Source organism: Homarus americanus, unplaced genomic scaffold (assembly GCF_018991925.1).
Source record: "Homarus americanus isolate GMGI-L3 unplaced genomic scaffold, GMGI_Hamer_2.0 scaffold45698, whole genome shotgun sequence".
Taxonomy (NCBI): Eukaryota; Metazoa; Arthropoda; class Malacostraca; order Decapoda; family Nephropidae; genus Homarus; species Homarus americanus.
The window spans coordinates 2,490,145-2,505,210 of NW_024735554.1; the positions used below are offsets into that span (position 1 = coordinate 2,490,145).

The 15,066-nt window shown below is 39.9% G+C and overlaps 1 protein-coding gene across 1 annotated transcript in view; it reads left to right on the top strand.

Annotated features, from left to right (window-relative positions):
• LOC121871380 (calpain-C-like) overlaps positions 1-15,066 on the top strand; it is a 140,160-nt gene that overhangs the window by 121,234 nt on the left and 3,860 nt on the right. Inside the window, exons 13-16 of the mRNA XM_042373603.1 lie at positions 2,810-2,868; positions 3,807-3,954; positions 6,107-6,223; positions 11,204-11,262. Coding sequence (XP_042229537.1) covers positions 2,810-2,868; positions 3,807-3,954; positions 6,107-6,223; positions 11,204-11,262 — 383 coding nt within the window. The remainder of the gene's footprint in view (positions 1-2,809; positions 2,869-3,806; positions 3,955-6,106; positions 6,224-11,203; positions 11,263-15,066) is intronic.

Below are 15,066 nucleotides of genomic sequence, written 5' to 3' on the forward strand. Positions count from 1 at the left end.
GCTGGGGACCCCATAGCGTAAGGTGGCTGGCTTCACTCGATTGATGCTGACAGTGTCGTGTCTGCCATTGTGAATGATCGTCAGGAACTTTGCTGACTATGCAAAAACCAGGAAGGGTCCGTCGTAGGGGCGTTAAAGTGGGTTGCGGTGAGCATCGCGCCTGATGAAGACATACTCGGTGTTGAGTAGTGCAGGAGGGATGTGTTCAGGGCGATGTGAAGGCTGGCGTGGAGCAGATTTGACCAATACTGGAGCAGGTTCAAATACATTCAAGAGCCAGTGCAGGCCTAGTACTTGCCAACATAGACGTGACCGACGGCCCAAGTGGCTAACGAGCCGATCAGTGACTAAAGAGGATAAAAGTAAAAGAAAAAGAAAAAAGTATATCTTAGGTATAATTATGTCTACAACATTTATATACCAGTACACTATAATCATGATTGTTGAGAATTAATGAAAATAAATGTGAAACAACGTAAAACAACAAAATGAAGAGTGAAGGATTACTTTAGCTAACAGATTCTAAACACTCTTCTAAACAATAGTGACAAATGTGTATTGCATGCGTAAGATTTTTTGTGCTATTTTTTCTTTACTTGGCATGCATCTTCTGTCAGAAAAAAGTCTTAATTTATCATTGTTCAATGGTTAGATAATTACTGTAACATTGTATGGAAAATGAACAGTGTGTGCAGGAAACCTCTAAGGCATGAGTTGCCTGGCTAGAGAGCATTGTTTGTTACGTAGAAATGTATATTGATAGATACTGTATATGAGGCTTATTCCACATCATTTAGGAAGAAATCTTTATATGTAAGAATTTGACTTGGTTCTACCACAAGTTTGCAGGCACTGTGTTGTTGAGGGCCAGAGTTGTAACTTATGTTTAGGTCACTTTTAGGCACCTTTTTAATGCTCATTGATAATAATACCACACCCTCACTCCAGTACCCCAGCCAATATGTGCATTTACTGGACTTTATATGTAATGTGAAAATGTGGAGAGGCCAGGAGTGAAGGAGGATGTCAGTGGGGTCTTACAGATCTTGCCTAGTGTTGCCAAAGTTGTAGTTTGGGTTGGTAGGTGGTTGTTGTCACCTGTAGGTCTATAATGTCCTCTACAGTACTGGGGATATTCCATCCTAACATTTCACTTTGCATTTAATTATGCTTCACTGTAAAGCAGTGTTCCCCAACCTTTTCAACACTGGGTCACAGTTCCCAGCACCTCCAAGATTATTTGGTCACATTTCAAGTTTGTCATCTGAGAAATGACACAACTATTATGGGTATACAAGTATATTACAGTAATAATTAGTCACATTATGCTCACAGTCAGCATAGCGAATGAAGCACATCAACTGAACCCTGTTTGTAAGATCCCTGGATTCGTCGAATTGCAATCCATAGCAGGGATTTTTTTTTACCTTTTCTACTTGCTGTACAAGTAGGTCTTCAGCAACCATTAAGCTTCGTAGCAGCACTTTCACCAAGCACTTCTTCCGAAAGGATGTTCATCGCTGAAACGTTGATTTTTTCACCTTCTGTGAAAGGTTTCTTTTTTGGCAACAAGCAGGTATGCTGCTTTCAAAGATGCAGTGACGAGTTTGGTATCTGATGTCGCCTTGTAGTTCTGTTCAAACCTTCACGAAGACTGACCCTTCTTGTGGAGCAAGTTTCCAATATACAGTAAGTCTGCAGCTTACTCTGAAGATTAGAATTTCTCTCCAGGTGACGGCAAAGCTTGCTTGGCACCAGGCATTGTTTTGACTTCATTTGGGGGCATAGCAGACACGATGCTGTTGGATGCTCCTCTTTTTCCTCGTCAGTCAGATGAAATCCACACTTGACGTAAGCTACACTCCATTTCCTCTTTGCTGCTGTAAATTTCTCTCTTTTCTTTGGCGAGTCTGCAGTGCTGCCAATCACATGTAACGTGTTAAGTGGGTCACTGCTGCCCCTGGATCACAGCGCATGGTCACAGTAGTTCGCCGGGTCACACTAGTAAGTGGTTTGGGTCTCAGGGTTGGGAAACACTGCTGTAAAGGACTAAACAGTCCAGATAAATCACTGTGAGGGATTATTGGAATACCTATAATGAACTAGCATTTGTTGCCTTGTCCTTCCCTCTCCTACTTTGGCTTTCCCCCCATTCCCCTGCTCCTGTCTTTCCCCTGCTCCTGTCTTCCCCTCCCCTGCTCCTGTCTTCCCCTCCCCTGCTCCTGTCTTCCCCTCCCCTGCTCCTGTCTTCCCCTCCCCTGCTCCTGTCTTCCCCTCCCCTGTTCCTCTTCTTCTTTACTTCACTTACCTGTAGTTATTGCTATTGTTTCTATTAAGCTATTTTTGGTCATGCTATATCATATTAAGATGTTTTTAATCACATTTTCCTTTTCAGGAAGGTATAATAAGCTTATCAAGTGAAAATAACAATAATTTGTGGGATTTAAGGGAATTTTAGGGGAATACAGGGTATGTAGGACTCCAGAATCTAACTCTATTTTTACTGTAAAAGTATATTGGTTACATTCTCTAAACTTGACAATCCTTGGGGGTGTGTAGGAACACAATCCCACAAATAGTACTTTATGTAAGAATATCTTTTGAAAACAGTTAGTGGAGGCTATCAGTGATTGGGTGAAACAAGAGTTACATTAAAAATAATATATAAAATGTAAATTCCATTTAATGCTATTTTTGCAATAAAAATTTTTGTTTTAGAAGTTTAAGCTTCAGCTCTAATTTCTTAAATTCTTCATTAGAACATATTTATCTCCATTTGAGATAATTCTTACTGTATGTTGTTTTACAGATTACATCAAAAGTTGTGCTAGCCTGGACATCTGTCGACAAGTGATTCTCGCCCTGGATGTATCCTTCTGTTGTGTTACTCTATTTTTTGTTTTCAGTATTTGTTTATTTGTTAGTAAATATTGCATTCAGAGGTAACTAAAATTATGAGTAGAGGTCATGCTATGATTATTGTCAGTGGTACAGGAGACTTTTAATTAACAGTGAAGTTCAATTTTATAGGATTCCATACTTGAGTGAATCATTCTATAGGGAAGCTAATTTCCTAAGGTAAATCCCTCATACCCGGAACTCTCCGATAGCTGAAATTGAAATTTGCTCGGAAAATCATTCCCAAAGCCGGAATTTTCCCCCAAATTCCATGTTTGGGAAAATTTTTCTGGGGTTGAAAACTGAGAGCATCTTCTGAAAATGTCTTGAGTAAAGATGAAAGTATTTTGGCGGGGACTTAACGTGCCTTAATGTCAGGTGGAGGTAGGATGGGGGATTAGTGGTCTCATATTACTGACCTTCTGATGGTCGGGTCACCCTCTCTTGGGTGTGGGATTAGTGGGTCTCATGACCTGAAGATGTCTTGAATAAACATGAAACCTAAAGTATTTTTAGGGAGATTGTGGTAAGTATACAGTAAGTATAAATGAGCAAAGTTGTATCCCTTCAACATTACATTACATAACATTTTAAAATATGGAGTGAGAAAGCAGAAAGGTGTGGGTGATTAGAGAGATGGAGTGGTAACATGCACCACTGTTGCCAAGCAATAAACTCCTCAACAGCTAATCTTTTAATTTGCCTCCATGCAATCACACAACAAGACCCTCACTGGATGCTTGTTTTCTTAATTCCTGTGTGTGCGCCTGTGTGTGCACGTGTATTTGCTGTTTGTGCGCATGTGTGTGTGTGAGCATGTGTCTGTGTGTGCGTGTGTGCAAGATAACCATTCTTGAAGCACCATTAGTGCGAAATTATTCAGAATGTTTCCTTAACTCCCCTTGCAGAGTTCCTCCACAGGTCGCCTAAGGTTCTCTGATTTTAAGGACCTGATGGTCAGTCTTAAATTCTGGCAGAACTCCTTCAAGACCCACACAAAAGAGAGAACTGGCATCCTCAAGGCAGAGAGACTGAGAGATGCACTAGAAGATGTTGGTCAGTATGGTATTACCATCAACATATTTAAACATTTGATATTAAAGTATATTTCTGTATGAGAGCTCAAACTTACAATTATTATACAGTATATGATTGGTATACAATACAGATCTGATTACTTTTTTTTTTTATAGTTTTTTGGGGATTTAATCCAATTTATCCCATCATCAAAAGTATAGGGGATATAGCAGTCATGCTGTCTATCTGCCAATCTTTTTAAAGATTCAGTTGAATGTTTTGGTATGAAGTTGTACTGTGACAAGTTTTAGCTTGGGTCTTTTGGGCAGGTTAGTACTGAAGTCCAATAAATTTTAGATATGAAATACAGGTTGAACCTCCCTAATCCGGAACTCTATTGTCCGGCGCCTCCCGTCGTTCGGCAAAATTTTAGTTCGCCGGACGGCCGCTAGTACCCACCGGCGCTAGTATTCATGGTTCAGCATACCCTTCGTTTACATCTGGTCCTCGTGGAGTTTGGTGTGTTCCTAGGTATTTCAAGTGTTTCTGTAATATTTCACTTGTTATTTATCCTTATTATGCCTCCTAAGCAACCAGGAGGTGATACTGGTGCAGGAAATGCTTCCAAACGCCACAAACTCGTATCTATATCGATACAACAGAAGGTGGAACTGTTGAAGAAACTGGACAGTGGCGTATCAGTCCGTGCGTTATGTGAAATGTACAATGTTGGATCATCTACAGTGTATGATGTCAAGAAGCAAAAACTTCAAATCCTTAAGTTTTATAGTAAAACACTGAAGGAAGGGAAAACAGTGATTTAGACAGTGATTTGGATGAAATACATTACCTGTACAGGTATTTCCTTTTCATCAGTGGCGTGTCGTGAGAAAAATGCTAGGGGTAAGCAAATGACGCTTTCTTACTTGTAAAGTCACGAGATCTAAAAGAATTCTTTAGTAGATCACATACAGACTGTATGTGATCTACTAAAGAATTCTTTTAGATCTCGTGACTTTACAAGTAAGAAAGCGTCATTTGCTTACCCCTAGCATTTTTCTCACGACACGCCAATGCTTTTCATATTTCTTTCTTTATCCTTTTGCATGCATATTTACTTATATCATTTACATTAAAACTGTGTGACAACAATAATTCTATGTATTTTACAAAGACCACGTGTGGTTTGGAAAATTCTATAGTCTGGCACCGGTCAGATCCAAAGGGTGCCGGATTAGGGAGGTTCAACATGTACTACAATATAGTAGTGTGTATATATTTTTGTCAAAGAGACATATAAATTCCAGTGTTCAGTCCCTGAGGCACACATTGCTTCTAGCCATGATTATGGCTTTGATTTTTATGCCATGATTTAATGTGTCCATAGATAATGGCCGTTCCCCATACATATTGGCTGCTCCTTGTATTTTCTGGCTGCTTCTCATAGCCTCAGTATTGACTTTGTTCCATGGAAGACACAGGTGCTTCAAGTTGTGTGGAACCCAAAAGCTAATGCTTAATTCCTGTAGCAACAATGTGATTATGAAGGTCGAGTTCTGAAATTTAACCCGTAACACAGATGTTCATACACTTGTAGATTTTATCCTCTGCGCCACTGTTCAGCTCATTAGCCGCTTGGGTGGTCGGTCATGTCTCTGTTACACACTGTTGGCAAGTACTGGGCATGCACTGGCTCCTGAATTGTGCCTTTATAGTACTGTACCTATCATAAGCTTTAAACTGAATTTACTTTAAAAAAAAGTATCACTTCATTCCTTTCAAAATTCCCTAGCTAATGTCACTAAATCACTTCATTCCTTACAAAATTCCCGAGCTACTGTCACTAATTTGAGCAGCCTCTACAAAAATATTTTGCACTATAACACCTATGACATAATAATGACAAAATGCCAAAAACAATTGGATCACCCGAAAATTATACCCAACTTATTTTGTCTTGCACTACCTGCTGGATTAGGTTAGGTTAGCATTAGTTGTGGTTATCTGAAGATGAAATAAGTTGAATATTATATTCACATACTCCAATGTTTTATGACATTTTAAGAGGTGTTAGTTCAGGAGTTTGATTTGGGTACATCTGCTCACCTGGGTTGAGTAGTTACCATTCTTAAGTTTGGGACAGTGACCTGATGATGTCATAACCTTCCACATCCATTTGCTTATTCTATAGGGTTCCAACTGAGTACAGAAGTGGTGTCGATACTGGTGCTGCGCTACATGAGAAAAGATGGCACTCTGAGGTTCGGGGACTTTGTTAGTGCTATCCTCCATCTCTCAGTGGCATTCAGTAAGTACACTACCAAGATCTTCATCATTGTGAGGATATATTTTGAGTACAAATGAAACATAAAACATTAATTTATATTTTATGGCTCCTAGATTATTATGTATTTTCATTTGCATGGGACCTTTTGAGTTCAAGACTAAATGAGAATTTCCATTTCATCTGTCCTGGGATAGTGTAAGTCTTCTACCCTAGAGTCATCCATCTGTTACTTTACGCCAGTGATTCCCAACCTGGGCTGTAGCGCCAACCAGTGGGTGTTTTTATTAATTCAGGGGGCAGCAAAGTTGCACTCAGAAAATTTTGTGAAACTAAATTTAAAGTGAGGTTCTGGTTTAAGGGTGTAGGTTTTTCATGAAAGGGGGGCGCTAAAATGAGAAAGTTTGGCCACCACTGCTTTAGGCTTACCATAACTTTTACTTTTATACTTTTATCCACTTCACCACTGATTGGCTTGTTAGCCGCTTGGGCGGTCGGTCACATCTCTGTTCCGCACTGTTGGCAAGTACTGGGCATGCTTTGGCTCCTGAATGTATCTGAACCCGCTTCAGTGTTAATCAAGTCTGGTCTTCAAAGAGCTCACACTCGGTGCCATCACAACATTCTGTGGCTGATTATTCCGAGAGTTCACAATTCTCACTCCACAAAAATTTACCCACACAGTTTGCTAAACTTGTGGCTTCTTCAACCTTGAGCTGTGACCCATTGTGGGTTACGCATCTGCCAGCTCCAGGTACTGATACTTGATTGAGGATTAGTGTCTTCTGAGATGTTTATACACTTCAATTAGGTCATCCCTTACCCATCTGTAGTATAAGCTTGGCAGTGCAGGTGTTCTAATATCTCTGGATAACTGAGGTGCTGGACATTTTCAATCAACTGACAATCTCTAGTACTGTATATATCTCCGAGACTGGATGGGGTGATAGTACTCCAGACTGGGAAGCACCTTGCTTTTGAAGATTGTCACAAGGGAAGGACTATCTAGATATCTGAATGACCTTCTTATAAGACCTACTGGTTTAGGTGCTTGATTCACCTTACTCTTACAATGGCCCAAGAACTTTAGTTCATTGTCAACATACACACCCAGATCCTTTTCACTTGGGGTCTCTATTAATGCAGTTTCTTCATCCGGTTGGGACATGTGATGTGCGGCCTTACTGTTGGTATAACTTAGGTGTATCCTCTTACACTTAGTGAAATTGAATCTCAGCTGCCATTTCTTCGACCACTCTTGAAGCTCACAGAGATCTTTCTGTAGCTCTTCACTGTCTGTTTGGTTCTTAATTACTCTGAATAACGATTTGGTGCCATTAATCACGACACACTGCTTGTGATCATGAAGAGAGTCTCCAATCCACGCAAGGACACTTCCCCGAATCCCGTACCCTTCCACTTTAATTCTCAGCATTTCATGGGATGCACTGTCAAAAGCATTGTCAAAATTAAGCTTTTTATTGTCGGTATAACCGCCCTGTTCCAGAATTTTAGTCCAAACATCCAGTACCTTGAGTAATTGTGTTAAGCAGGAGCATCCCAGCATAAAACCGTGTTGGCAGTCCTTTACAGGTTTGATTCGTAGATGTCCCATCATGGCGTCTCCTACAGTGCTCTCTCATCCTTTACACTAATCTGGTCAGGCTTACTGGTCTACAATTATTTGTGGAGTGACGATCGCCCTTCTTGAATAAAGGACTCTCATAAGTCATTTTCCAGTTACTGAGGACCTTTTGCTCATCCAGGCATTTACAGAACAGGATCTTAAGGGGCTCAACAAGCTCGTTGTACAACTCTCTTAGCACTCTGGAATTCACCTTGTCAGGGCCGGGACTCTTATGAACCCTTAGCTTTGGCACATTATTTCTTATACCCTATTCTGAGAATACAATGTCGGTCAGCACTGTGTCAAACCGTCTATCCTCAAACGCAGGAAGATTGTTCGCATCCTCTCATGTGAACACCGAGGAAAAGAGTTTGTTCAACGCCTCCACCTTGTCTTGGTCAGAATCTGCGTAAATACCATCTATAAGCCTCAGGTCCGATACTCCTACTTGCATTTTTAATGTCAACTTTGCTTAACGGTAAAAATCTTTTGGGTTTGACTTGGCCTCGCTTGCAATCTGCCTCTGGAACTCCTCTTCTGCCTTTCCACACTTTGACTTTGCTTGGTTCCTGGATCTTGCATACATCATCCTGTCCTGCTCATTATTTGTCCTGACCTACATCTCGAAAATCTGAGTCTTTTCTTAACTTTGTCAACCGCCACATGGTTCATGTGTAATGATCTCCTTGTATTCGTGGAGGCACTGGGTTTGGTCTTGGGGATATATTTATTAATCAAATGGTTCACTTTACTGGCTATGATATTCAGCATAGTGTCTGCATTCTTATATCTTAGTGAGTCAGGCCAGTCAATACCCCTCATCTCCTCCCTCTTTTCATCATAACTGCCCTTGTAATGCAATAATATCTACATTAGCCGGAATCTCTCAAACTCGGAACTCTACGATAGCCAGAATTGAAATTTTATCGGAAAATCGTTCCTGCTTTTGGAACAATTTTCCAGGGGGCAAATTTTCTGGAAAATTCTGAGAAAATTTTTCTCAATTCCCTTGAAAATTCCAGGGATGGGGGAGTTTTTTCCAGGTTTGAGAGACGAAAATCAAGTGCATTTTCAAGGAAATTCCGAGAAAATTTTTCCAGTACCTGGAAAATTCCAGAAAATTCCCTGATGGGGAATATTTTTCCAGGTTTGAGAGATGATGTAATGGGCAATTTCTGGAACTTCCGAGAAAATTTTTCCATTAGCCGGAAAATTCCGGGGATGAGAGATTTTTTCCGACTTTGAGAGAGTCGTCTCATTACCCGGAAATCTCTTATTTCTAGAAGTGGTCTGCTTTTGTCATGAACCAAGTAACAGTTAAATCTGAAGGTCAGTGTTACGTGGTGGCTGATGCTAATGGGAGCTAGATGTTCCAGCTTGGCTATCATACCCTCCTCGTTAGTTTTAATGAGGTCCAGCAATTTGGGTGTTTATTCCTACAAATAGAGTAGCAGGATTATTAAGGTCATTTTGCGTGGTTTCATTACTCCAGTCGATGTCGCCATAGTTAAAGTCTCCCATGACAAGGAGGTGGCTAGGGTTGAGCACCACTGTATTGTCAATTAAGGCTCTTAAGTTCCTTTTATTTAATCAGCTACAGTTTGGGGATCTGTAGATGCATCTGACAATGAATAAGTCTCTCCCCTTTAGTTTATTTTTACATCACTTCAATTCTCCAAAAACATCCTCCCTCTGCACCGTCAGCTGGCTGGCTCTGAAGACTTGCCTGGAATAGATAACCAGCCCCTCTTACAAGTTGGTTGAGAAAGGGTCATAAATGAGTCATATTTATCTATATATTGAACTCGCATTCCTCTGGATCGATTCTCCTGTTCGTGCACAGCAGTTCTACAATGTCTACTACACCTATATCGGATTGATGGATATTGAGTAGGGTTTCAAATTCCACTCTATAGGTACTCCTCGAATTACGACCTACTTGACTTACGACCACCCAGACATACGACGGCCATGATCGTATAAAATATTTTTCAAATTACGTATTTTCGAGTCCCGACGTTAGTGATCACACTGTGTACTGACAAAATTTTCGTTTGTAATTCCCTTTAAAATGGCTGGCAAGCGTAAAAGTGAGAGTTCTCATGGTGCTGAGAAAAAAAAGAGACTCATTTTAGATTTTCTATGTATTATTTTTGCATTTTTGACTTACGACCAATTCGACTTACGACCTGGTCATCGATCCCTAACCCCGTCGTAAGTCGAGGACTGATTGTATTATCATGGGATGTGCCAGTATTAGTGTACATGACTTTCAAACCGGAATTAGTCCTTGGTAACATCTTTGATCTTAGTAGTGTCTCCGGCCTCCCTCCATTCTCAGCAGCTGCCTCGTTTACTAAATTCATTTGATTTTTTGGGGTATGGTCAGAGATGACATTGTTAATATGGCACTCGCCTCCTCCTGGGTGGGAGGTAGAGTGGATGGGGGTGTCCTCCTGTCCCCTGGTTCTGTAGGTGCACTTGTCTCCACTACTTTCCCCTTGAATATAACCCATCCATGTGTGTCCCCTCTTATCCTCTAATTCTCCCTCTCCTGCTTCAAGAACTGTATTAATATGTACCAGGGGCCAGTAGTAGTGCACCTTGTGATCAAATATACTTCAAATATACTTCATACACGTGCTAGTCTGAATACCATGATTTATGTGGCTATCTCTCCCTACTCTTATGTTCGTTCACAAAACTTTTCGGGCTTCCGCCCTGGGTTTGTTAATCAGATAATAATTATTTATGAACTCACTACAGTACTGTACTGTATATACCGGTAACTTTAAAGATTTTAGACCAAAGCAAGAAGCTGCCGAGATGAGATTTATTTATTTTTTATTCAAGAAGTATAACAAACATTCAGTTGAGTTTGTGTAAGTGTGTGGTAAGCAAAATTTGGCGTTTTCTCCTGGTAATCATCAGCCAGAAAATTAACTCAACCCAGTGTAGTATCTTACATGATTTAATGGGAGAATGAGAAGACACATGCTGACTCTAACTCAGGGTGTTTATTGTTGTTGTTGTGTACCTCGTGCCTAACACATTCGTGATTACACAGGCCTAAGCGCATTCTAACTTTGGTAAGAAGTAACATAATATATAATGTATATATAATCAATAAAGGCAACATATAAACATACACATATATAACACCCAAGAAAAAAATTCCTGTTTTAAAGAATCATCTGCATTCTTACGGTATATCCGGATTTGGTGGTCAATATTTTTACCTTTGCAGTATTTGGATGATGATAAATGCTCTTACACCTTATATTGCTGGCACATTCATACTTAATGAAATAAATCAATGGAAATTCATTACCTGACTAGCCTTTAGTTTTAGTAAAAGAATTTATGTATCTTTTCAGATATTTTTGAGAAACGAGATCCCCTTCAGAATGGTGCAGTTAAGTTTTCTATGGGTGAGGTATGTAATTCTGCATTACTTCTTAGATGATAACAGAGAGGATGTATACGGCATATTGTATGAGATAAGAGGAATACCTGTACAGGGAATTCATTATAGATGTTGTGCCTCACATTATTTGATTAGTGGAATAGATCACAGTGCCTGTTTTCCTACTGATCACATAAAAAAGTTTAACTAATTGTTCCTCCTGGAAAAATTATTGATGAGAAACAATGCATGGTGCCCATAATGCATGATTAGAATATTGTATTCAAATGCAAAAATTTAGAAATGCATCGCAGTTCTGCTGAAACTGAATACATGTATTATTGTACAGCATGTGAAATATATATAGTATGCAGTACAGTAGAACCCTGGTTATCCGGAGTCTGGGTAACCGGCAGATTCAACTAACCTACACCAAAATGAAATAATAAAAATATAAATTCCTCCCAAATTAGCTAAAATTGTAAGTTTGAATACTGCGCACAACAAGAATGATCATCCATATTTATTGTTATGATAAACAATAAAATTGATACTTAGCATAATATAAAATACAATAGCCTATATTTTATGTACAAAATATAGCTCCTTCCATACTCAAATCATAATTTGTGTGATGCAACACAGTTCAAGCAGTCAACCAGCTGACTCACAGGTGTATAGCTGCTATGTATGACATCACATCGGGAGGGAGTGCGGCCACGCAGTTATAGCCCACCACCTCCACACACATTCACTTCCCACACATACACACCCATGCTCTTTATTTTTCTTATTTTATAGTTTTATATTCTATTTTCGTTATTTATGAGACACGTAAAAGTACTGCATGCCCTTAAAATATGCGAGGGTTTGGGTCTCAAAATGGCTGCGAATATCCATCCAGGCACAGGTCATCTACCCACAATGGGGCCTGGGGAGCAAAAACATAAGAATAAAAGAATTTAAAAATAGAAGTGAAAAAAAACTACTATATTAATCAACACCACGAAGATGCCGGACAACCAACTTTTTAAAGTGAGACATTGTAAAAGTATGGAAACACAGAACAAGGCAGAGCATTCCACAGTTTGGCTGTGTAAGGAAAGAAGAATGTACTATAACGGGTTATTCTAGTGTGACCGACATCCACACAAAAACAGTGAGCACCGCGGGCAAGATGAGTGTTACGAGCCCATGTCCTTGCTGGAAGTACAGAGGATGCCCAATCTGCTAAACATTGTCCGTTAAAGTACCTGTAAAAGAGAGAGAGTGAAACAACATTGTGGCAAAGAGAAAGGGAAGAGAGATTATCAACTAAAGGAGCAGAGATAACAAGATGAAATGCCTTTGTTTCCACCCTATCTAACAGGTGGATAGAAGAAGAGCCACCCCAGATATGAGAGCAGTACTCCAAATTTGGACGAATGAATCCCTTATAAACTTAAAGCAACTGCTCAGGGGTGAAGTAGCTACAGTATCTTTATAGCATTCCCATCTTTTGGGAGGCAGCTTTAGCAAAGTTGCGGATGTATGGCTTCCATGGCATATTAGAGGAAATGGTGAGGCCTAGCATATCTATTTTAGAATTTGGCAGAATGATTGCATCCTGGAATGTGATTGGTGGGAGATATTCAATTTTGGAAAGTGTAATTGGTAAATACTGTGCTTTATTACTATTGAATTTAACCAAGTTTCTACCTCCCCATTCAGAGGTGCTGCACAGATCCGCATTGATAGATGAAATGATATCAGGTCTAGAAACAGATCTAGTATGAGAATTAGGGGGGAAGGGAAAAATGTGAAGAGTGAAGAGTAGAATCATCGGCATAAGAATGGATAGAATTAGTTGTAGTGTGAAGTAAATCATTGATAAAAAGAAGGAAGAGAGTAGGCGAAACAGAACCCTCAACTTTAATAACAAAACATGAAGCTGACTTCAGGGTAGACTCACATTTTTTCTACATTTCGATACATTTTGTTGTCTTGTTTCTGAATATTTGTGAGAGGATTTTCCCATTATTATTCATTTGTACAGGTCTATGTTTTGTGTGTTTGTTTGTGTGAGTGGAAGATGGTCGTTTATGCACTGGGATCTTGGCAGCAGTGCAATCTGGTCCTGTCTTTGCGATTGAGCAGCCCTTTCGAGGAGCCACTCTGCTTACCTCACATGGGGAGGGGGCTAGAAAAGATGACTTAAACATAGCCTGCCTAAAAACCCAACCTAACTGGGCAACTGCACCCAGTAAGGTCATCCTCATTCGGTCAAAAACACAATCATAATCACAGATCCAAACAAAAACAAACCATACAACCTCTTATGGTCGCTCGATGAAATGTCAGGACCCTTCTGGATACCGGCACAAATGAGCATCCTGAAAGAAGAACTGCCCTTGTGGCAAAAGAGCTGGCTAGGTACAACATCGACATAGCAGTCATTAGTGAGTCCCGGCTCCCAGATGATGTCCAGCTCACAGAACGGGGGTGTGGCTATACTGTACCTTCTTCTGGAAGGGTAAGCCTGCTGCAGAGAGAAACTTCATTTATGGAGTTGGCTTTGCCATCCGCCAACACATCCTACACAGGCTAACTGAAATGCCTATAGGGATCAACAAGTGCCTCATGACGCTTCAAGTCCCACTAAATTACTCATATCATGCTTTTTTCATCAGTGCATATGCCCCAACACTGGATGCAGAGGATGACATCAAGGGGCCTTTTATGCCAACCTCTACAGAGTGTTAACCTTTATCCCCAAAGAAGACAAGGTTCATCACAGAATTGTAACGTTCGGTACGGGTAACTTCTGGTCCGCCTATACGCGGACCAGACGTTACCTAGTGGGCGGCAACTCCTGGTATGCTGTGATGTCATCAACCGCGCATGCGCAGTTATCATTTCGGCAACTTCTGGTCCGCTACACCCCCATGAAAATGCCAGCAACTTTAAAACTACCCGTAGACATTCCTGGGTACATCCAGGGTGTCCTCCAAGAATAATCAAGGACCGCGAATTAAAATTCCGTGAATTTTCAGGGCATGCTGTATTGTAATGATTTTCCACAACTTTTATTGTTTCATTACATGTAACTCTATATGAGGCAGCTGAACTGGTGAGTCGGCAATGCAGTTATAGCCCACCGCTTCCACACAGTTTCAATTCCCACACAGGCCATACTTATTTTTCTTAGTTTATAGTTCTATATTATACTGTATTGTACAGGTACACCACCGATTATCCGGGAACTGATGGTTCGGCATCTCCTTTAGTCCGGACAAAATTATGAGGGGGCACTTAACTTCCCTCCCTTCCTCCCAGCCAGGGTGAAGGTAGTTTTAGGCTTAAAGTTTTTAGCTTATAAAACGTAGCTGATTAGACTTAGCAGAATATAAACTGCATTGCTGGAATCCTTGTAAGTTAGTGACTAATTTGAGTATAAACATCACATAGTTTGCAGAAGAGATATAAATTTTAGTCTAGAGTAATACATTTGTGTACAAGTTTTTTAACTCATTTTTGGGAAGATTTATGTAACTTTCTTCATTTACTTTTACTAATTTACATGCACACACCATCCTCAATATATATTGTGAAAAAAGTAAAAGAAATAATTGTCGTAAGGATAAACCTGTAATAAGTTAATTACAGTACAGTACTAAAATTTTTATGTCTAGTGCAAACTATGTGATGTTTATTCTCAAATTAATCACTATCTTACAAGAATTACAGCAATGCAAATTATATACTGCCAAGTCAATTTATTGACTTTTTATAAGGGAAAAAACTAAAACTCCTTCTGTTTTGATAACTGCACTTTGTTATCTCCCCTCCCTGACA